The sequence below is a fragment of the Lupinus angustifolius genome, chromosome LG16, assembly GCF_001865875.1.
Source record: "Lupinus angustifolius cultivar Tanjil chromosome LG16, LupAngTanjil_v1.0, whole genome shotgun sequence".
NCBI lineage: Eukaryota > Viridiplantae > Streptophyta > Magnoliopsida > Fabales > Fabaceae > Lupinus > Lupinus angustifolius.
Window position 1 is genome coordinate 19,062,861 of NC_032024.1, and position 23,778 is coordinate 19,086,638.

The following is a 23,778-nucleotide window of genomic DNA, read 5'->3' on the forward strand; positions in this document are numbered from 1 at the left end:
CATTAAGAATTATTGCGGAGTCGGAATTAGAAGAAGCAGAATGAATTCAAGCCCGATATGATCAATTGAACCTAATCAAAGGTAAAAGGTTGGTCGATGTATACCATAAACAACTTTATCAGAGGAGAATAATGAAAGCATATGCAAAGAAAGTTCGCCCATGTCAATTTCAAGTAGGAGACATGGTGTTGAAGAAGGCATTCAAAAAGACCATAGGGGAAAATGGAGTTCGAATTATGAAGGGCCCTATGTAGTGAAGAAAGTTTTCTCTGGTGGAACCTTAATACTGACTAACATGGATGGAAATGACCTGCACTTGTCAGTAAACTCAGATGTTGTGAAAAAGTATTATGCCTAGAGAGGTTTTCCCTTGGAAATGTAGTAAAGAAACATAAAATATTTCTCAATCAAGGTTTTATTGATGCATTATACATTGACAATTTTATTTGTTATCTTGTATGGAGAATAATGTAAGTAAAACCCAACCGATGTGAACCTGGATAGATCAACCTTATGATACGAGGCTTCTTTGAGACTTCCCAAACACTACGGAGATGCCACTAGTTACCCCCTTTGAGCCCAGATATTGTGAAAGGAGATCTTTGTCTAAAAAACATAACCCATCAGTATTTATAACCCGGGGAGGGTAGTTGTCCATCTACTTCAATTAGAAATCTGAAGTAGTTTAGAATAGGTCAAGGAGACAGGAGAAAGATGGGGATGAGAAACACATGTTTTGAGCTTCAAATTTTTTTGATAACCATAGCCAATCCCAAATATAAGCCCAAAAAACCTTATGGAAGTTTGATATATTCAAGATACACACATCAGGGTAAAGAATAAACTGAATCCAAATAAATAAATAAAAATGACAATTGTTTTCAAGACACAAATCACTTGCACAATACATTAATGTTCCTTTCAAAAGTTCGGACTCAAACAAAAAAGGAACCTCTCTAGCCTAAGTCATACATGACACTGGGGCCAAATTCTGGTAGACACATTTGCATGACACTAAGGCAAATTTTTGGTAGACAGTGATGAATGACACTGGGGCATAATTTTTTTGGATGATTTCATACAGGCAAAAGTAATCATTTACGGTCAGCAAAAATATCAAGCAATCAAATATTGGGGTAATTTTTTATGAATTGTTAAAGACTCATTCCAAGCTCAATGGTCAAATCGTATACTGAAAGTTATGACTCATTATATAGCGCAACAAAAAAGATATGTAGAACACCTCAAGCCCGTAGGCCCTATTTCAGCCAACCATAGGATCATGCATTTTATTATAACATGCATAACATATTCCACTTTTCCAAATATTCTACATACAAAATTGTTTTATTGAATTTGTAAATATGGAAGTGAAAATTGTAACCCTTACAACACTTGATGACATCAATTTTCTATCCAAATGGTAATATGGTGCCAACAACTACAAAGAAATTTTATACTCCAATGTAATCATGAGCAACTTCATGGGCCTATCCCAAGCTGGTCAAGACGTCATCTAAAGACTGAGTGTTATGGTGCCGAGAAAGCAATAAGGTGATATTTACTACAAAGACAAGAATGCCCCTGAGGACATTTCCATATCAGATGATGACTCAAGCATTAAATTAACATACATTAACTTTACGTACACATAACTCATGTCATAAATGCTATCATTCATACATACGTCACTCAACATATATCTCATGCATTAATAATAATTTCATACATTGCACAACATACTCTCAAGCAATCACACTTTCAAAACACATATCTTAATTGCATAATCATACTCAAGGAAAGTCGACCAAGACTTTTTAAATCGATCAATCACTTAGACTTATTAGTATTTTCGGACTCAGACGCCGAAATGCTATGACGTTACTGAACTTAGATGCCAGAATGTTATTCCCTTTTAAAGGACATTGTCAAACTCATACACCAAAATATGTTCTTTTATCAACCTAGGTTCTGACAGTACCCCGACCTGCTTTCCTAGTGCTTTGATGTCCCAAGTTTCGGCAGTACCCCGACCTGTGTTCTTGGCTATACCTTCCCGAATTTCAGCAGTACCCCGACCTGTGTTCTTGGCTATACCTTCCCGAATTTCAGCAGTACTCCGACCTGCGACTTCAGTGTTCTCTTGTTAACCTAGGTTCCGACAGTACCCCGACTTGCGTTCCTAGTGCTTTGATGTCCCAAGTTCCGGCAGTATCCCGACCTGTGTTCTTGGTTTTACCTTCCCGAATTCTGGCAGTACCCCGACATGCATCTTCGGTGTTCTCTTGTCAACATAGGTTCCGATAGTACCCCGACCCGCTTTCCTAGTGCTTTGATGTCCCAAGTTCTAGTAGTACCCCGACCTGCGATCTTGGCTTTACTTTCCCGAATTTCGGCAGTACCCTGACCTACGTCTTTGGTGTCCTCTTGTCAGCCTAGGTTCCAGTAGTATCTTGACTTGTGTTCCTAATGCTCTGATGTCCCAAGTTCTGGTAGTACCCGACCTGCGTTCTTGGCCATTTCTCTAAACCTCTATCCTTAGAGGGTCATTTGATTCAATTACAAAGCATGTTTTAAATCATTGTCGGACATAGACATCTAAATTATTATTACATCACCAGCTTCTAATGCAATATCATTATCACATGAGGAGTGTGATCGAGCTCAAGCTTCAACGTATACCCAAGTTGAGTCGATCTTTCCAGATTAGATAGTTTTACTTGTGTCTCTAAACTGTGACCCATGCCTTTGTCTCTTTCGCGGCTTCCCCAAACGAAATTAGTATTCCCTTTCTTTAGTAGTTACTAACCCCGATAACACTCAAACCACAGTTTGAATGTTACTGGATAAGTAACAAGTAAATAGGGACAGCTGTGAATACCCAATTTCTTTCGGGATCTTTTTTTAAGATTTTATGGAAGTTCAGGGACTGGTTCACGATTAAGGAACACTCATGGGGTTAAACTGTAATTACCTGAAACTACCCCTTAACCCTAAACTAAAGTGTCTATAAATTGACCCACTAATCATCAGCCTAAACACACAATCATTAGCCTAATCTGCCATCAGCCTAAAGCATCCCCAACATCCATTATCCTAAACACATTACATCAACCTTATCCTAAAAAGAAATAAGAAAACAACAACAACCTCATCTTACAAAGGTTACTATCCAAATTTTCTTCCTCATTTTCTTCTTTGTATCATTTGAGTATTGTTGAAAATATTATAACTCAAACATACTTAAAGTTCAAAGACTTATCGATAGCTGAAGTCGTGAAATAAGAGGTGTTGGTTGAAACCCCATTGTCGGAATCGACCTGCGAGGGACCCAACCTCATTTCAGAAATGGTGACTCACTAGCGGCTAAAGCCATGACCCAGGAGATGTTGGTTGAAACCCCATGGTCGGAATCGACCTGCGAGGGACCCAATCTCCTCTATGAAACCCCATGGTCGGAATCGACCTGTGAGGGACCAAATCTTCTCTTTAAAAAGGTGATAGTGGCGCTCTGTTATGGCTGCCTCCGGTCCATGACCCATACCTTGCTTAACCGCCGTCTCCTCTGGCTGAATGGACACCGACAAAAAATAAAGCCCTTACAAAAAATGAGTGTGTGGGTCATTTGGGGAAGAAACCCATTTTCCCTCTTTCTTCTTTTTTTATTTTTGTTTGTGTCATCCTCTTTCCTTTTCTTTCTTTTAAATTTTTGTTTTCTATTTCTTTTGTTTTATTTATTTATTTCATTTTATTGTTTCCCTTTTATTATTTTAGCTTTACGTGTATATACTTGCTGCATTTATATATTATGTTTATATGTGTTGTTTTATGTTTATTATTTGACTGGGTCTCACTATAAATATATACTATTATGCTACATATCATTTTATGTTTTATGTTAACATGTTGATTTATTGGGTTCATAACAGTGTCTGAATAATTTTGGTTCTAAAAAGTTATTATTATAATCACTTTAATAATAAGAAGGAAAATTTTGAAGATTGGTTTATTCTAAAAAATGATCCAATTTAATTCTTCTAATTGTTATTAGCATGTTCATAGTATTTGTAAATAATAAAACAATCATATTTTTGTAATTAATAGATTCAGTTATATGTAACATCATTGAGTGAATTTTATCATATATGGAAGTTTATAATTTTTAAGAGTTAATCATTATTAAAAATATTATTTTCTAAATTAATCCTCTTAATACAAAAGAATGTTATAATTATTTCAAAAACTTTTTCTAATCCTAAAGTTAAGGAAAATGGTCTAGATTCGAGTCTTTCTTCATATCTCGTTCGAGTTGAACAGTGGTTTGCGGTTATAATACTGTTTCTTCTTTCTCTTAATGTGGATAATGCGATCTAGGCCAATGTTGACTCTTCTTACTTACTTTGGATATTAATATTTTATAATTATTAATTTATAAATTACTGCTCTATGTTTTATCCGTGCATAAACAAAGAGTTTAAATCCTGAAGTTAGAGAAAGCAGTCTCGACTCGAGTCTTTCTTCTTGTCTCGTTTGAGTTGAAAAGTGGTCTACAGTTGTAATATTGTTTCTTCTTTCTCTCTATATGGATAATGCAGTCTAGACCAATGTTGACTCTTCTTCCTTGGGATACAAATATTAATATTTCATAATTATTAACTTATTATATTTAAAAAAAACTAAAAATAATTTAAATAAATCAAATACATAAATATTTTCTACCCAAAAACTACATAGTCTTAATTTTCCTATTGCACTCAGGGATACGTAGGAACAGGACGAACTCTTGCCAGACACAAAAATAAATAAAAACAAAAACATTTTTTGTAAATAATAAATTCATTTAACAAGTTTTGGGGTATATCTAGTTCCATGTGATTATTGTGGGTATCGTTTGATAATGAGCGGACGGGGTGTTAGTACCTCCCTCGATCCGTAACTGACTCCTGAGTCCAAAGATCTAGTTCAAAGGTCAAGTCTTTCTAATATTTGGGCACAAAAGGGTTTTCTACATTTTGGGACCGCAAAAACGTGGTGGCGACTCCAAACCAGTTGCGTGATCAGTGTTCGGCCAAAAATCGGGGCTCGACAATTTGTTTCTATTTGCTAATTCGTCACTTTGTGATATTACAATATTAATACTAAAGCTGTAAAAATAATTTTTTAAATCTATATAAATATTTTATTTATTATACTTTGTGTGAATTCAATAACTAAAATATGATAACATTATTATAAGCACTTTTCAAAAAATGAAATAATTTTAGGAATTAATTAAAGATTGAGAGACGATCGTTTTGTAGACTTCTTTCTTCTTAACTCATCTTCAAAAGGTTGCATATAAAATGTAATGGCAACTCTAATAAATTCGTGTAGCCGAAAATCGAGGCACGACAAATAGCAACCACACAAAATCACATTTTTTTTGTAGCTTCCTATCATATTTTGTTTTCATTCATAGAAAAACTAAATCAATCAAAGCAAAGAAATGAAAATAATTCTAGGTACTCTCCCGGTAACACCTTAATTATACTTTATCATATTTTGTTTTCATTTTTTCTACATATTATCCATTGTTTTAGGAAATTAAGAAACATTAATCCTTTTACACTCTTCGTAAGTCGTAACACCTTAATTGTTACTTTTTCCTTATTTGCCATTTTCCTTTTTAGCATCATACATTAATTATTAAAACAACCTCTCTTGAACTTAGAAATATATTCGTAGCTCCAAGAGACATTAATTAAGAGTGTAGTCAAAATATACTATTTTACATTGTTGTTAACACGTGTAATGATTGTCCTAATTTATACAATGTGCATTATCTTAAAATGACAATTGAAATGAGACGAAATATGGATTAAAAATGTATTTACTTTTCATTTTTCTCATTAGGTTATTGTATTGTTTATACTCTTATAACATTAAGTTAGCATAGTTGGGTATTCTATTATGGTTGGATTAAGAATGCCAATAATGCATATACGTTTTCTCTTACTACTCTTGAGTGCTTATAAAGATTTGGAATTATTTCAAAACTTCTTTGTGCTTGATACCAGTGAAATGCAAACGTTTGATATTGAAATAATATCTTCTTAGTTCTTACCATCCTAACTCATTCTCATCTTATTAGATAAGAGTTTCTTACATTAGGTCCACATACACCTACCTATTTTGTCTTAGTATCCAAAGCGTTACTTAGTTTATAAAATGGTTTTCAAACATTTTCCCCCCATAAACCATACTACCACATGCACCATATTTAATGCTTATTTTGCCTCACGAAATCCTGTACTGGAAGACTATCACGTGCTTTACTACATTACTACTGTCTCCTATGCATTATTGAAACCGAAGCTTTCCATGAATGAATGGAAGAATAAGTTTTGCTTGAAAATAAGGAGAGATTGTGACAAGATGAAAAAATACATCTGCTTCTTATTAATTTATTCTCGAAAATGAATGAATGAATACAACAGATGGTAAAAAGATAGCTTTAAATAGAAATCAGAACTAAACTAACTAAAAAGGGAAAACAAAAAAACTAACTAACAGTTTATAACTAAAAGAGGAAAGACTAATAAACAGATTACATACTAAGTAATATTTGGAAGTAGTTCTGGATCACATTTCAACAACCCCACAAGCTGTTGACATGTGGAAATTAAGCAGGCCAAACTTGTTGATTAGAGAGTGAAAGAAAGCTAGATTGGCAGCAAATGTATAGTCTTGTTCAGCACCATTTCTCTCACAATGTGACAATCGATCTCAATATATTTGATACACTCGTGAAAAACTGGATTGACAACAATATACAAGGTTGGTCTATTTTCACATAATAAAAGCACGGGTGAAGAATGAGAAATTCTTAAATCATTAAGCAAGAAAAGTAGCCACTGAGCTTCACAAGAAGCTATGGCTAATGCCCTATATTCTACTTCGGCTAATGATTTAGATACTGTATTTTTGTTTCTTGCTTTTTCAAGAAACAAGAGAGGTTTCCAAAAAGAAACACCATCCAGTCGCAGATTTTCTTATGTCTAAACAAGCACCCTAATTAGAGTCAGAATAATCGTTGAGGATAGGATTGCTCTTGCTAATGAACAAAACACCTAACCCAAGATGAGTTTTTAGATATTTATGAATCCTATAGGCTACATGTTGGCGTTGATTAGTATGAGCAGATATGAAGTGACTTAAGTGGCAAACAACATAACAGAGATGATGCCTAGTATTAGTAAGATATAGTAATTTGCCAATCAATATTCTATAAGAGGTAGCATATGATAATATGGAACCAGAGGAGTTGCTATTGTACTCCATAGGGGTGGAACAAGGCTTGCAGCCAAGCATTCCAGTCTCATTTAACAGATTTATGATATATTTTCTTTTATACAAAGAGATGCCATGAACAGATCTAGTAATCTCCATTCCTAAAAAAATTAGGATGCATGTCTTTGATACTAAACTTAACATGAATTAACTTCTTAGTATTTTTAATTTCACATAAGTCATTCCCATTTAAAACTAGATCATCTACATAAACTAGAATACTAGTGAAACCAGAGGTTTGGTGTTTAGTGAATAGAGAATGACCAGCATTGGATTTTTGATATCTTGAGGAAATGAGAACTTTGGTTAATTTCTCATGCCACTGTTTACTAGCTTGCTTAAGGACATACAAGGATTTTTGCAACTTACAAACAGAAGAAGGATTGCAAATCTGCAATCCAGGAAGTATTTTCATGTAAACTACCTCATTGAGATCACCATGAAGGAATGTAGTATTAACATCTAATTGATGCATATGTCAATTATAGGTGGGTGCTAATGAGAGAAGAACTCTAATGGTGGTCATCTTAACAACATGGCTAAAAGTGTCTAGGTAGTCTACTCCTTCTATTTGACTAAAACATTTTGTACCAAGTCTTGCCTTCTCTCTCTATTGTGCCATCAACTTTATGTTTAGTTTTAAAGACTCACTTACAACCAATTGCCTTTTTGTTAGGGGGAATATCACTAATGATCCAAGTATTATTCTGTTGTAGAGCCTATACTTTAGTTTTAATGGCATCACTCCAACATTGGTGTAAAATAGCATTCTTATAATGAGTAGGAGTGAAGGCAATGGAGATATCAAGAGAATAATGTTTGTGTGCATGATATAAGAAATTGTAAGTGAGATGATTGGAAAGAAGATACCTGGTGGAAATAGATGTATGTGGCATTAAACCATAAGCAAGAGTGCAATGATAGTCTTAGAAATATTTAGGTGGTTCGTGTGTTCTCAGTGAGTGCCTAACAGTCTGATCATTTCATGAATCATGAGTTATAATCTCTGCATTAGAAGTAGATGGATATTGAATGGTGGCATTCTCACATATAGGATTTGTATTGCTAGAGGTGTCTTGATTAGGAGGGCCGGTATCTAAGTTTTTATCAAATGAATGAGTGATGTTGTTGAAGGGAGATGCGTTAGAGTTTTCATCATTGTGATAGAGGAAATGGTCAACAGAAAGGGAATTGATTTGTGAGATAGAGGTTTCTTGTTGGCCCATAAGGCTAGATTTAAAGAAGGGAAATATTTTCTCACATAATTCAACATTTCTTGATATAAAAACCACATTGGTATGACAATCCAAAAGAATGTACCCTTTTGTGCTAGAATGTATCCCTAAGAACATGTAACACCGTGTTTTTTAGAGCACTTTTAATTAAGTAATTAGTATTAATGAATTAATTATAGAAATTAATTTAGTCTTGTATTACGATTTTCTTGCTTACCCTATTTTTTCAAGATTTTTGGAGAATAAAAGTTTCCGAGACGATTTCAGGTTGTTTTATTGAGTTTTCGCCCAGTTTTTGAGTTCCGTAACTCGGAATCGAATTCCAATTTCCCGTTGGCTTCGAAATATTATTTTTAGTCAAAATAGACACCAAGTTTTTCCGTAACTCATCTCTAGATATTTTTCACCTCGAAATTCAAGTTTCAACGTTTCGGGCAAATGTCCTAAATTGGGAGATTGTATATTTCCAGACGAAATTATCCGAAAATGTTCGGACACGACAGTTATCGGGAAATTATATCATATCAATAAAGTTGGAAGTCATCATTTCATGAGCCACTTACTTGTTACACAAGTAATGCAAAAGCTTCCAAAAGCCCATAAATCACTCAACAAATCCTCTCACTCCACCACCATTAGACACATCACCTATGCTAGTCTAAATTTACTTACTTTGCATTAAATTTTCTGATTTGATGAGGGTGAGGCTCTCTTATGAATACCTCACCCCATTCTCTCATTTTTACACTAAATTCCCTATACAAACTAAGGTAGTCTTTTATTTTCTCTTCTTCATCTTCTTCTCATACTTCATAGAAAGTTATATGTTTTTATTATGTTATTCATAAAGTAGAGTTTATATTTTTTCTTTAAGTATTTTATGAAGATGATAATAAAATCATATGAACCTTTATGTAATTTTTGACTTTTGTAAATCTTGAAATTTCTTCATTGTTCTTAGATGGAAAAACTATATCTTTGGACAAGGTTAGATGAGTTATTTGTTTGGATATATTAGAAATTATTGTTAGTATTGAAATATGTTTAAATGTGAAGATTTTCACGGCAAAGGAACATTTAATGTGTTTAGGAAAAAGTTTGTATTTTATTCTTGAAAGTTTATGATGTTGATGAGTTGTTGATGAAAATGTTTCATTTTTAGAAAGTATTATGTTTTAAAAGTGGTTTAGCATATTTTACTCTTCGATTTCCAAGTTAAAATAATGATTTGGGATAAAAGATGATTTATTAAAGTCATGACTTTATAAACTTAAAGTAGTAGAAAGTCTTACCTTAGGATTTCTTTTCATGACTATGAAATTAAAACTTACTAACCCTTGAGGTTTTTTCCTAATAAATTAGGAGGTGTTAAAATGTTCATGAAAATTTGTTTTAGTAGTATACTTGAAATGATGAGATTTACCTAAAAGTCTTGACTTTATAAACTTAAAGTGTTATGAAGTCTTAGATGGTAAAATGATTTAAAAATGTTGAATCTTAGTTAAGTAAACTCTAACATCCCTCCTTTCAGCACCTTGCTTATATATATGTGTGTGTGCTTATGTATGTGATTATATTTTCTTGATAATAGAATTCTAAATGTTTAATAATTGCTTTGAAAATAAGTTGATCTAGTTAGTTTCAAAGTTGTCTAAGTTTAAAGTCTAGCCGTTATCGGGTAATGTATGGTTTTAGAATTTTAATTAGAGTTGGTCTAAGTGACCACCTAACCTATTAGATTTTATAATGATTTATTGATGTTGAGTTTTGAGGATAGAAAGTTATTATCTTAGTGTTATACTGTGGTAAATAACTTAGTTAAAATTTTCTAGAAAAAGTGTTGGTTTTAATGTACCTTTGAATTGGATTGCCTGAGAGTGCATGTGATCTTTTCTATCAGTTCTTTGAGTACTTGAATTATCATCTATACCTCCCTAGACATTGTTTAAGGTTGTATTAAGGTGTCTTAGAGCACAATAAAACACATCCATACATTACACTAATTGCTCAAACCAAATACCACATTATGCATCTAAAACTTTGCTAAACTACCTAATCCTTGTTTAAATCTTAATGACACCCAACCCAAAATATCTTCCTCCAATAACTCATCCCTAACACCTATATATACATGACCTTAAAGGGGGTGGGGGGCTGAATTCTCACACTCTCACACCTCCTCCCCAACACTCCATCTTCACTCATCTTCTCCACTCTTTTTTCCTAACGTTAGCACCAAGGAGGAAGGGAGAAAGTCTCCATCTTCTTCTCCAAACTCACATGCAAGTGAGAAATCTGAATCCACAAGGTATCTAGTTCACCTCCATGGCTTTTAATCTACACTTTCTTAAGGTTTTGTTGGTTGGAATCTCATTAAGACTTCATGAACTAAAAGTGGCGCAACTATGGATTATAGTGTAGAGTTTGCTTGGATTTCCTCCTAATTTCTCTTCAAAGACTCTAACCAACCATTTCAAGGTATGGAGAACTCAAATTTCACCTCTGACTCACGAAAAAATGACATGCAAGGGTTGTCCTTACTGTTTTAAAAATTCTGCTCTAAGTGTGGTTAGGGAAATCATGCATTGTTGTGGTTGTTGTTGAGTTGTAAGCTTAGGGTTGTGTTAGAAATGATCATGGCTATGTTTAGAACTCTTTGCATGTTGGAAATCTTTTGTGTGCAGGTCTTTTTATCCCAAGAATTTCGTGGTGAAAGGGTTTCTAAACCCAATCACCTCCTTGTGTTGTTGATAGATCCAAAAGGGTGTTTTAGGTGTTGTTATGATTGTTCTAAGGTGTTTAGGATTGAAAACCCCTTGCATGTGTTATAAGCATTGTTTAACACACTGAACTCATGATCTTTAACTCATTCCAAAGGTTAGAACTCGAAAATTTTGAAGGCGAAGAAGCCATGCAAATCGGTCTCAAGTATTCAAGAGTTAAGGAAACCCTAATACCTTAGTTCCTTGATAACTTGAGTTCCTAACGTCCAAATTTTACATATAATATATGCATGTGTGCATATTTTAAATTCCTAGCTAAATATAATTCTTTCAGGGACAAGACAAAAAATTCGAAATCCTCACTGTTTAAAGGGGAAAACGAATCTTGGATCAAATGAGAATTACTCAAGTTTCTAGAGGAAAAGAGGTAGTGATTTTGATAGATTGTGGAGCAAATCTTGGAAGGTAGCAGGGGAGTTAGGGGAAAAGAGGTAGTGATTTTGATAGATTGTGGAGCTTCCCACAATTTCATCTCCTTAGAACTGGTGGAAAGGTTGCAACTCCAAGTGCAAAATACCCCTACTTATATTGTTGAGGTGGGGGATGGACATAGAATCCCATGTAAGGGGAAGTGCAATGATGTGAAGCTGAGTTTACAAGGCTTAGAGGTGGTACAACAATTTTATTTATTTGGACAGCAGAGAGTTGATATAGTGTTGGGATTAGAATGGTTGGCTAGTTTGGGTGAAGTCAAGGCTGATTTTGGTAAACTGAAATTGACCCTCAATATGGGAAACACAATGCACAGAATCGGGGGAGATCCTGCTTTAATCAAAACTCAAATATCCCTGAGGGCTTTCATGCAGGTTTTAAAGAAGGAAAGGGAAGGGTTCCTATTGCAATATTCAGAAGAAAAAAAAAGGATTCAACTAACTCACCAGAAGTGCCAGGGGGTATTGCAGAATGGGACAATACCATGCTATACACCTCGAATAAGGGGATGACATACCCAATATCAGGCCTTACAAATACCCTCACTACTAGAAGAATGAGATTGAGAAGTTAGTATTGGAGATATTGCAAGGTGGAGTCGTCAGGCCAAGCATACGTCCTTATTATAGCCTTGTGATATTAGTTAAGAAGAATGATGGATGATGGAGGTTTTGTGTGGATTACAGAGCACTAAATAAGATCAATATCAATAAGTTTCTCATCTCTATTATAGAAAAGTTATTGGATGAATTAGGTGGGGCTAAGGTTTTCTCTAAACTGGATTTAAAGTCTGGATATCACCAGATTAGAATGAAGGAAGAGGATATTGAGAAGACAACTTTTAGAACTCATGAGGGACACTATGAGTTTGTGGTAATGCCTTTTGGCCTCACCAATGCATCTTCTACTTTTCAAGCATTGATGAATGAAGTACTCAAACCTTTTTTAAGGAAGTTTGTGATGGTCTTCTTAGATGATATTTTGGTGTTTAGTCAGACTATAGGTGAAAACAGTGAATATCTCAGGCAAGTTTTAGAAGTTATGCACATGAACTCTCTCAAAGCTAACAAGAAGAAGTGCGCTTTTGCTCAAAACATATTGGAATATTTAGGGCACATTGTTTCAGTAGAAAGAGTAGAAGCTGATCAAGCAAAAGTGGAAGTTATGAGCTCTTGGCCTACACCTAAAGACATCAAGGGATTGAGGGGGTTGGGACTCACTGGGTATTATAGGAGGTTTGTAAAGGATTATGGAAGGAAGGTCAAACCTTTCACTGACTTATTGAAGAAGGATAGTTTCAAATGGGATGAAAAAGCAACCCTAGCCTTTGAGATACTCAAGGAAGCCATGGTGGATTTACCTAAGTTTGCAATGTTAGATTTCTCTAAGGTGTTTATAGTTTAGACCGATGCATCTAGCAAGGGTTTAGGAGTTGTCCTAATGTAAGAAGGTAGGCCCTTAGCCTTCTAGAGTCAGGGTTTATCTTTAAAATATCAACAAAAATCAGTATATGAAATGGAATTGATGGAATTAATACAAGCTATACAAATATGGATACATTATTTGTTAGGGAGGCATTTTATCATCAGAACTTATCAAAGGAGTCTCAAGTTTCTTAATGATCAAAGACTTTTCACATAATAACAGTTTAGATGGGTAGTGAAACTCATTGGAATGAATTTTGAAGTTCAATTCAAACTAGGGAATCAAAATTGTGTTGCTGATGGGAAATTAGCAGTAGCAAAGGGAAATTAGTGCTAGCAAAAATTCCAACATAATTCCTTTAATTTTGAAGGAATGTCATGAGACCCTTATGGATGAACTCTCTCAAAGCTAACAAGAAGAAGTGCGCTTTTGCTCAAAACATATTGGAATATTTAGGGCACATTGTTTCAGTAGAAAGAGTAGAAGCTGATCAAGCAAAAGTGGAAGTTATGAGCTCTTGGCCTAATATTGGCTTGGGTATTATATGAGAGGGGTTGGGACTCACTGGGTATTATAGGAGGTTTGTAAAGGATTATGGAAGGAAGGTCAAACCTTTCACTGACTTATTGAAGAAGGATAGTTTCAAATGGGATGAAAAAGTAACCCTAGCCTTTGAGATACTCAAGGCAGCCATGGTGGATTTACCTAAGTTTGCAGTGTTAGATTTCTCTAAGGTGTTTATAGTTTAGACCGATGCATCTAGCAAGGGTTTAGGAGTTGTCCTAATGCAAGAAGGTAGGCCCTTAGCCTTCTGGAGTCAGGGTTTATCTTTAAAATATCAACAAAGATCAGTATATGAAAGGGAATTGATGAGATTAATACAAGCTATACAAATATGGATACATTATTTGTTAGGGAGGCATTTTATCATCAAAACTTATCAAAGAAGTCTCAAGTTTCTTAATGATCAAAGACTTTTCACATAACAACAGTTTAGATGGGCAGTTAAACTCATTGGAATGGATTTTGAAGTTTAATTCAAACTAGGGAAGAAAAATTGTGTTGCTGATGGAAAATTAGTAGTAGCAAAGGGAAATTAGTGCTAGCAAAAATTCCAATATAAATCCTTTAATTTTGAAGGAATGTCATGAGTCCCTTATGAGGGGGTCATTCTAGTTATTTTAGAACATATGAGAGTAGCATGTTGCTTGTATTGGCTTGCCATGGAAGGGGATATCAAAAGATTTGTGGAGGAATGTGAGGTTTGTTAAAGATACAAGCATTCTACACTAACTCTGGGGGGGATTGCTACAACTACTCCCTATACCAACTCAGGTTTGGATGGAAGTGTCTATAGATTTTATTGGGGGTCTGCCAAGAAGCAGGGGAAGAGACACTATCTTTGTGATGGTGGATAGACTATCCAAGTATGTTCATCTTTATGCCTTGGGTCATCCTTTTTCTACCAAGGACATGGCTAATTTGTTTGTCAATGAGGTTATCAAGCTACATTGTTTTCCCACAAGTATCATCTTAGATAGGGATCCAATTTTTCTAAGCATTTTTTGGAAGGAGTTGTTCAGGGTAGTTGAGACTCAATTAAAGTTGAGTAATTCCTACCATCCTCAAATTGATGGACAGACTGAGGTGGTTAACAGGTGTTTGGAAGGATACTTAAGGTGTTTTGTAGGGCCTAGACCCAAGCAGTGGGTGCAGTGGTTGGTCTAGGCTGAATTTTGGTACAACACCAACTATCACAGTTCCATTAGCATAACCCATTTTAATGCTTTGTATGGTAGTGGTCCTCCTATGTTTTGGAAGACTGCAGAGTTTCCCTCTAAAGTAAAGGAAGTGAATCAGTTGTTGCAAGACAGAGACTTAATTCTAGGAGAGCTTAGACATAATTTATTAAAATCTCAAGACCAAATGAAGAAGCAGGCTGATAAACATAAAAGGTTTGTGGAATTCCAGTTAGGAGATTGGGTGTACTTGAAAATTCAACCTTACGAGCTAAAGTCATTAGCCTCTAGATCCTGTGCTAAGCTAGCAACAAGGTATTATGGTCTTACAAGATAATCAGTAGGGTTGGACCAGTAGTATACAAGCTTGAGTTACCTGATCATACTAAGATCTACCATGTGTTTCATGTATCTTTACAAAAGAAGGCCCTTAAACTCAGTCAACAATCTCAACCTCTTTCATCATTGTTGAATGAAGAATATGAGTTAGAGGTGGAACCATAAGACATGATGGATATAAGGGAGAATCAACAAGTATCCATTGAAGTATTGGTGAAATGGGATCATTTGTATGCCTACAACATTTCTTGGGAAACTACTGCCAACATACAAGAGAAATTCCCTACCTTTGCCCTTGTGGACAAGGTGAATCTTTTAGCATCTTATTAAAATGTATATGTTAGAAGGAATAAGAAGTAGTTAGGAAGAGAGTAATGGTTAATGCGATTATAATAGTTAGTTAAAAAGAAAATGTATAAATAGAAAGTGGAGTATTGCAATAGTTAGTTTTTGAGAACTGGTTGTAAAAGGAAATAACTGATTTGGAGCAAATCAGTTATTGAGGGTTCATTGAAACACTTTCTCACAATCTTGTATCTTCTTCCTATTTCTATACAAATTCTACAAATTCAAGATCACATTGATCTTGAATCCCTATTCATAATTCAATTCATCTATTCAAATCTTCTACCTGTAATTACCAATTCTAATAGATATGATTAGGAAGTAATACATCATTAAGAAAGTTGTAGTAATTCATATTGTAGAAAAACAGGAAAATCACACCACATTAATTTGGACATATATAAAGAACACCACTTAGTAGATCAAATGAGAATTACTCAAGTTTCTAGAGGAAAAATAAAGTTAAAGAAAACCTTAGGTGAATTAAGACAAATTCAGAAAGATAATTTATGATAAAACGTTATAATATTGTTAGATCCATGTAATAATGACCTTAAGGTGGTTGTTCTTGAAATATGTGTCCACTCTCCCTTCCTTAGAAAAAAAAATGCATGACTATAAAAATGGGAAAAATGCATATCTATAAAAATGGAAAAAATGCATATCTATAAAAATGGAAAAAATGCATAAAACCCCCTTAAACTTTATGCCTTTTGCAAGTAGGTACCATGAAATTTTTCTTCTTTCTAATTACTCCTTAAACTTTATCATTTGGGGAAAATGGTCCCTGTATAAATATATTGTTAAATTAATCATAGATAACAAAGAAATTATTGCAATACTCATGCATATATATACTTGTACAACTTTATTATTTGAGTATCTAATTCTTAAATCAATGTGAGCTATATATGCTCCATACTGTCCATGTGCTACAACTGAACAATGCAAGTACCAGGGCCACATTCACAAGCTGCAACACAAAACATTTGTAAAATTCAAGTATACTAAAGAGACCATAAAATTTATGAAATTCAAGTAGCATCCAGATAGAGATAAAAACCAATTCAGTTGTTTCAAATTAAGGAGCTAAAATTCTACTCAGATCAACTATATTTTCACCACGCCTTACCAGTATTGGAAGAGGTTAAAATATCAGAAAAAGAACAACCAAGAGTAAAAAAGTACATAATCAATCACCACCCACTTTTCCACCAACATTCAAATAACTAAGTTTTACGCATAATTACCTTTACCTTTTAAGTATAATGTATTTAATGAATTTTCTTGTTATCTATGATTAATTTAATAATATATTTATACAGGAACCAATTTCATTATATGATAAAGTTTAAGAAATAATTAGGAAAAAGAAAAAGTTCATAGTGCCTCCTTACAAAAGATATAAAGTTTATGGGGTTTTATACATTTTTCCCTATAAAAAAAATGACGTACAACTACAGACGCAACTTTCTGTCATGTTTGTAGGGGTTCAGTAGACAAACTTCATTTCATAAGGGTGAAACAATTCAGAATACTGTTTCAATCTGCTCCAATTAGTAAGCAAGCAAATTATTGATCATGGGAAAAGGGAAAATCTAGCTAATTCAGATAACAGGCTCTTGTGAGAAGAAAACTGCCTCTCAGGCTTCAACACGTGTTACGTAAGAGAGCTTAAACCCAACTCACAAAGAAACAAAATGAAAAAAATGATGCCATTTAAATATTCCAAGGACCACGGGTGGGACATAACAATCATTAAGAATTTATTTTGTTCCTATTTCTATTTTCCACATTGCATAAGACAACCAACAACACATTGTTCTAGTGATATAAGATCCTGTTAGATTTCCAAAAGGACCAAGAGGTAAAAGCGTTCAATTCCTAGGAGCAACACTTATTGCAAAAGGACAAACTACACACTCCGAAAGAGATTAATTCTTTACTTATAGGAAGAGATATCCTTAGTAATACCAAAACATTACACTAGACAAGAATAAGGTGGGGATTCCCTTATTAATACCAAATTCACTCAACAGAAAATGACCCCATTCCCCAAAATAAACAAGTTACAATTTATCTGTTTCAGGTCTACGTCACCAGCGTTTGGAACAGTTTCAATATAACTAGGGCATGTTGGTAAACAATCCTAGAAATCAACACTACAGATTTATTGCTACACATGACCTTAGATGTTTAACTTTATATACATTCGCCATTGGCTTAGGTATTATTTCTATCTGAAACATCAATAATCATGTTATGCTTCAGCAGCAGTCTGAAAAAGAAAATAAGATTGCATAAAAAGGCCCTTTTTTATGCCTTGTTGCGCATACAAACCACAAGATGGAGATAGCTAACAAAAATTACATATGATCATAGGGTATTCATAAAATAACACATGCAACTTCATAATTTTCTATTTTTATCATGTACAGCGAAAACTTCGGCTATCATTCATCATTTCATCACCTATAAGATTGGACAACAGAAAGAAAAATATCTTTTAGAAAAGACAAAAGTTATTAAGAATTTGACTTTAATAATCCGTTAGTTTTTTCATGTATCGTACTCGAAGAATTTGCAATTTTACCTGTATGATTCAAACAAGCTGTACTACAGCGATGATCCTTAGGGCCCCGTTTTGGAGAAGATCACCAAGTTCGTCAAATAGCAGAGCAGTTCGCCAACCCCATCCTTTTGGAGCTTTAGGCAGAAGAGTGCCTGTTTGTTTAAAGCTTCCAAACACCATCACTTCCCTCTTTGAGGGACAAATCAACTGAAGGAACAAGGGAGGTGGAACACAAAATCATTAACCAAAATGGCTTAATATCACAGATACCCAAAATGTTAAAATATAAGGAAAAACCAAAATGATAAAAGCGCTAAATTCACTACTAGCGTTACCTGATAGCGAGCAGTCACCTTTTCGCGAGAGTCGACATACATGTGCACCTGAAAATACATTTATCACAAGGTTGGGTCTAACTCTAAAAGCAGATTCATAATTAACAATATTAGAAATGAGGCTATACTTATATGTTAATAACATAACAAAATAACAACAACTAAAAAAGGTATAATGCTACTAAACAGGTAGTCAGCAACCCACTTGAAATGTGCCCCGCAAGAAAACCCATTACTCTTTATTATTGAAATAAAGCATTTACTTTTGAGAGCAGAATAAGATTCCAAATTATCTATTAGATATAAAAGGTAGCCCTGCTAACCTTTCTATATATATCAGTAATCTCTGCCTTCCGACGATGAAGAAACAACCCTACACAAACATAAAAAATAAGCTTCCAACTTCATATCAATTCACATATCAAAGGTGAGGATTTTGATGCATCAAAACATTACCTAGTGTTCGCCTTCCCTGAGGGTCCTCATCATTAAATGCCTGTACACTGACCTGAAGATTGAAACAGGCAAGTAAATATTATTCATACCAGAACATGTAAACTCATCCAAAACAAATATTGTGATTAATTAATGTCCAAGTACCTTCCATAAAGAACCAGCATAGAATGTTTCAGGAGAATGCTTAACCTGTCCGTCACCAAGCCTGTGCACATCCTCGAACTGCACTCTGTAAAACCAGAAGGAAACTACCTCACGTTTATAAAATGATGAAGTAAGAATTGAGGAACCAAAAAAATTGACCATGTGTTTTCAGTTTTGCAACGAACCAACTTAAACTTTCAATTAGTGACAAATAACCCCAAATTTTAGCAATTGGCCGACTTGAATTTTCAATACGTGGCAAATAACCCAATTTGGTTGTAGTTTTCACATTTGGGTTAATTGTCAAAACAGAAACCACATAATATTTAATGTAGCAGCTTATTTGTAAAAACTGGTACTAAAGGGGGATATTATCCAAAGGGTCAAAGTTGAAAGAATATTTTGCACTTTGACCAACATTTTTGATAAACAGTTAAAACGAAAGTACACGAAACAATAACAACAGAAGTTGCAAGAGGGCCCTAGAGTCCCACTCAGATAGCAAGACTCGTTCTATGTATACAAGAAATAGTATTGGTCATAAAACTTTGTCAAAACTCATTGCTTCAATTAAATAATAAAATGGACCATGCCTAAATCAAAACTACTATTCAAGAGGGGGAGCTCAAAAAGAAAAAGAAAAACTGTTGAAAGGGGGTATGAGGGAGAGAAACTGAGGAAGAAGATTCACAGAGAACACATCTATAAGTTTAATGCATATTAAGGAATCTTAAAAATCCAGCTAGTAGTTTTAAAAACCATGTTCTGATCATGAAAATGACAGCAGAAAGCCATCCAAGGGAAAGAAAACGGATTCCAAAATTAATGATACTAATATTGTGAAGCATAAGTGAGAAGTAGTAACAGAATAAATTGACCCACCATAGCATATCTACTTCAATAATTGGCAACAGTTGTGAATAGGCTAACTTACCCAAATCGAAAAGGAGGGAAATGGTTTAAAGGTGTTTTCAAATCCAATGATATAGAAGAATTGTTGGCATTCTCCCATTCCATTCCGATGTTGTGTTCTGGTGTCTCTAACATCTGCATCGGAATGCCGCCAGTACTTGGGCCTCCAGAAGTATTTTCAGACATTCTGCTTTGCTGGCCCATTTCATATCCCCTTTGACCATGTGAATTTGTCCCATTACTCCCACCTTGACTTAAGCCAACCAAAGCTGTCAAACCATCTCCAGACAGGTCACCATTGTGATCAGCCCGAGTCTCTGAATCATCATTAGCTGCAGATTGTGGGTAGTTTCTGTTGCCAGCACCAATTGGTACACGAGAAAAGACAAATCGTGTAGGAGGCGAAGAAGCTGCTGGAACAAATGTAGTTCCACGACTAATACCAACAAGCCCATCAATGGCACCTCTGACATGTACACGTACAGGTCTAAAAATGCCATTTCCTTCACCCTGAGAAGATTCAGCAACATATATATTTCCCACATTACCCGGCATAATATTTTGGTTATGTTCTTGCATGTAATAACCAGTGGTAGTAGCCCCATGTGGAAATGCAAATGGCTGACGGCAAGTGCAGGCCATACTCAGAAGGCAACAACTTTTGCATGTATCAGCAGCAATTTCTTGCACTCTCTGACTAAGAAGCATCTGAAAAGAAACGCATAAAGTTTAAAACAATGATAACATCAAAAGCATTTCAGAACTTCTATTCTTGGAATTGTGGTTGATGGGGTAACACCTAAATATCCTCTGAAATAGTACCTGCAGCCAAAGACCATCATTTACAGCTTTGCAAGGGAAACCTAACTCTTCAAGTTGTTTTCTGGCATTGAGAAGTGCCTCAAAAGACATATTGCAGTATAAAAGAGACCCCCCTTCAAATATATTAAAAAATGCATCATATTCATCTCCGTGACCTCCATAGTTTTCTTTAGAGTGAGGCTGGAGATGTCTTTTCCCAACAACCCGTCCACCCCACGAGAAAAAAGGTGCTCCATATCTTCCCCAGTCACTGGATGTCAGGCCATTAACAGAAGAATTAGATGAAAAGCATTGCCTTGATTGATCCCTAACTAACCAACTGTTGTTATCCAAATGATAGAAAGGTCCTTCCTCGGATGACCCTTCAATAGCCAATCCAGCAGCTCCAGCACCAACAGGCATCTCAACATAAGACCATGATGTTTTATTCCCATCTGTATCAGATAATGAATCACCAAATGATGAAGGTCCTTCCATGTTGGAAGAATATGTTGGTTTCACATATGATGAACTGGTAGATGAAGTTTCTTCAGCCTTTTGATTGGAACTAGAAAGCCCATTGTTGAAGTCCGCAAGCTCAACTACAAGATTATGAGCATTAGGATCCTTTTCATTACTTTTCAGACTCATTTTCCCCAGATCAGTTTCCAACCCTTTATCCATCCAGCCATCAATGACACCTTTCCCCTTAGAGTTATCAGAATCATAATGAATATCAGTTCCAGACTCAGAACCAGAATTTCCATGCTCAGGATGTTTGGCCTTCCGGTGAGCATTTTTTGCCAAGAATGCGTACAAAGCCAATTCAAACCTTATTAAAAAATACAAGACAAGTGTTATGCAGTTCGTGAAACTCAAGCTGTTAACCAAAAAATCCAAACAGAGGCTCATGAACCACTTACCTTTTCTCTTCACTTGGTATCCACAGTTCATCATTGGTCAGTAGTGTATGCAATGTTTGTGATGAAAGTTTAGGAAGCGCCTGGAACAAACAAGCAAAAATTAGCTTCTAATCCACCTTTTCATCGAAAACAAATATATAATTAATTAAGAACCTACAAATAAACAACCCCAGTCACCATATTATTACCTCTTTCAATTCCACGCCACCACTTTGACAGAGGTACCCCCAACAAGCAGTCCGAACACGCTCGCCATGAACGCCATAGTCTTGGTTCTCCGCAAACATCTAGTTTATATGATAAATTATAATCGTACCTCATCCATCAATTAAACATTCTAACTTCACAATGTGATTACACAACTACACAATTATATCTATTATGAACCTGATAAGCCAAGAAGTTTGAAGTCCAGAGCTCAGATATAATGAAATCGGTACATATTGCGGACAAATCCTGCACAGAAAGATGGAAATTATCAAATTACGTACCACAACAACAATCAGGCCTCTCCCTTGTGTGGCAAATTGCAGTAAAACATGGTAGTGATGCCAATGCGGAGACTCCTGCAACAACAATGTTGTGACCGCAATTGTGGTTGCATACCACAATTTAATACCCTATTGCCTGTAGATTTTCTTCATCCCCCTCTACCTTTAACAATTACACTACTCTCCATCTTATATACTCTCCGTATTGGGCCGTCTACAAGTTACCTAAGGTGAGATGCTGTAGCCTGTAGGTGCTAACTCAACTATCTCTCTAATACATTAATTCCTAAACTTAACTCGTTAGCTTATCCACTCATCTAACACAACATACTCATCTTTGTTATGATTAATTCTTCTCTTGCTGGCTTTTCACAGCCCAACATTCAATCCCATACAACTAAATTAATTGTAACATTTTTTATTGTATTCAAAGAAGATATGAAATTGATTGATAATGATAATACCTGAAGATCTAGAAAGGACGCAGCGGCAAGAACACGAAATGCATTATTATCATTAAGCTTAGGATGATGTCCATAAAGATAAGCCAGAGCCATAGTAATAGCTTCTTCATTAACATTACTATCATCCACATGAAGATTAACAACAGGAGCAGTTGCTTCTTTCCAAGGCCCATGCAACATGTTCCTAAAAGTTACACACACACATCAATTACAATTCAAATCAAATTTCTCAATTTCAATTTCAATTTCAATTTTCTCTAACCGGAAATAGGAACTGCGAGAGATAAGAAGGCGATGGAGGCGGAAAGTGGATCCCATAGCATGAACGATGATATCGGAGAAAGAACCGGAATTGAAGCCTTCAATTTGGACATGGTCACAGAGAGAAGTGAGGTTGCAATCGAGTGCACTGGCGGTGGTGTCGGACGGTGGAACGGTCATTTTCATTTCCGGTGCGGCCGCCGCCGCTGCTTCTACGACTGCGTATGATCGAGGGTCCATCGATGAGTTTAGGTTTTGGGAAAGGGAAAAGAAAATCAAAGGGAATTCATTTCCAGTGTGGAAAGTGGGAAGAAGAAGAAAGGGAGAAAGGAAAATTAAATAAGGAAAAAAAAACTCACTTTCTGCTTTTTGTAATCAACGCGTTTAAGTAAAGTGGGTCACGTAAATGAAATAAAAACATTTTTATTGTATGATAAATTGTTTTGTTGAATTTTGAAGTGCCAAGTTATCATTTTTTAGTAATAAAATTATTAAATTAATCCTTGACTTAATTTTTATATTATGTGCTGAAAAAACTTATTTTTTGTATTAAATTTGGGTATATACAGTTTTTGTTTTTGTTTCTATTTTCTTCCTTCTAACATTTTGTAATTAATTTTTCAATTCTTAAATAAAATTTACAGTGGCGTTAAGTTCAAAATGAAAAGGTTTATCATGTTTTAGTAATAAAAATGTTATATTAATTCTTAACTTTAATTTCATATTAAATTTGGCTATACAATGTTTTTTGTTTTTATTTTCTTCCTTCAAACATCTTAGAATCCAGAGAGA

At 34.9% G+C, this 23,778-nt stretch overlaps 1 protein-coding gene across 5 annotated transcripts; it reads right to left on the reverse strand.

Moving 5' to 3' along the window:
• LOC109330003 lies at nt 16,576–23,360 on the reverse strand. Of its 5 annotated transcripts, XR_002105610.1 has the most exons (14): nt 22,988–23,360; nt 22,726–22,909; nt 22,158–22,226; nt 21,959–22,057; nt 21,771–21,850; nt 20,869–21,679; nt 20,069–20,754; nt 19,135–19,219; nt 18,991–19,042; nt 18,858–18,907; nt 18,535–18,582; nt 18,221–18,406; nt 18,057–18,099; nt 17,656–17,905 (listed from the first exon to the last, which is right to left on the reverse strand). XR_002105610.1 is itself a non-coding variant. In XM_019563950.1 (13 exons), the coding sequence occupies exons 1-12, from the start codon at nt 23,224–23,226 to the stop codon at nt 18,230–18,232; spliced, it is 2,580 nt and encodes an 859-aa protein (XP_019419495.1). In that variant the 5' UTR covers nt 23,227–23,360; the 3' UTR covers nt 16,576–16,600; nt 18,221–18,229. The 5 variants fall into 5 exon arrangements, 4 of the variants coding, with proteins under 4 accessions (XP_019419495.1, XP_019419493.1, XP_019419494.1 ...); XM_019563950.1 differs by lacking the exons at nt 17,656–17,905; nt 18,057–18,099 and adding an exon at nt 16,576–16,600; XM_019563948.1 differs by having other exon boundaries at nt 17,656–18,103; nt 18,230–18,406.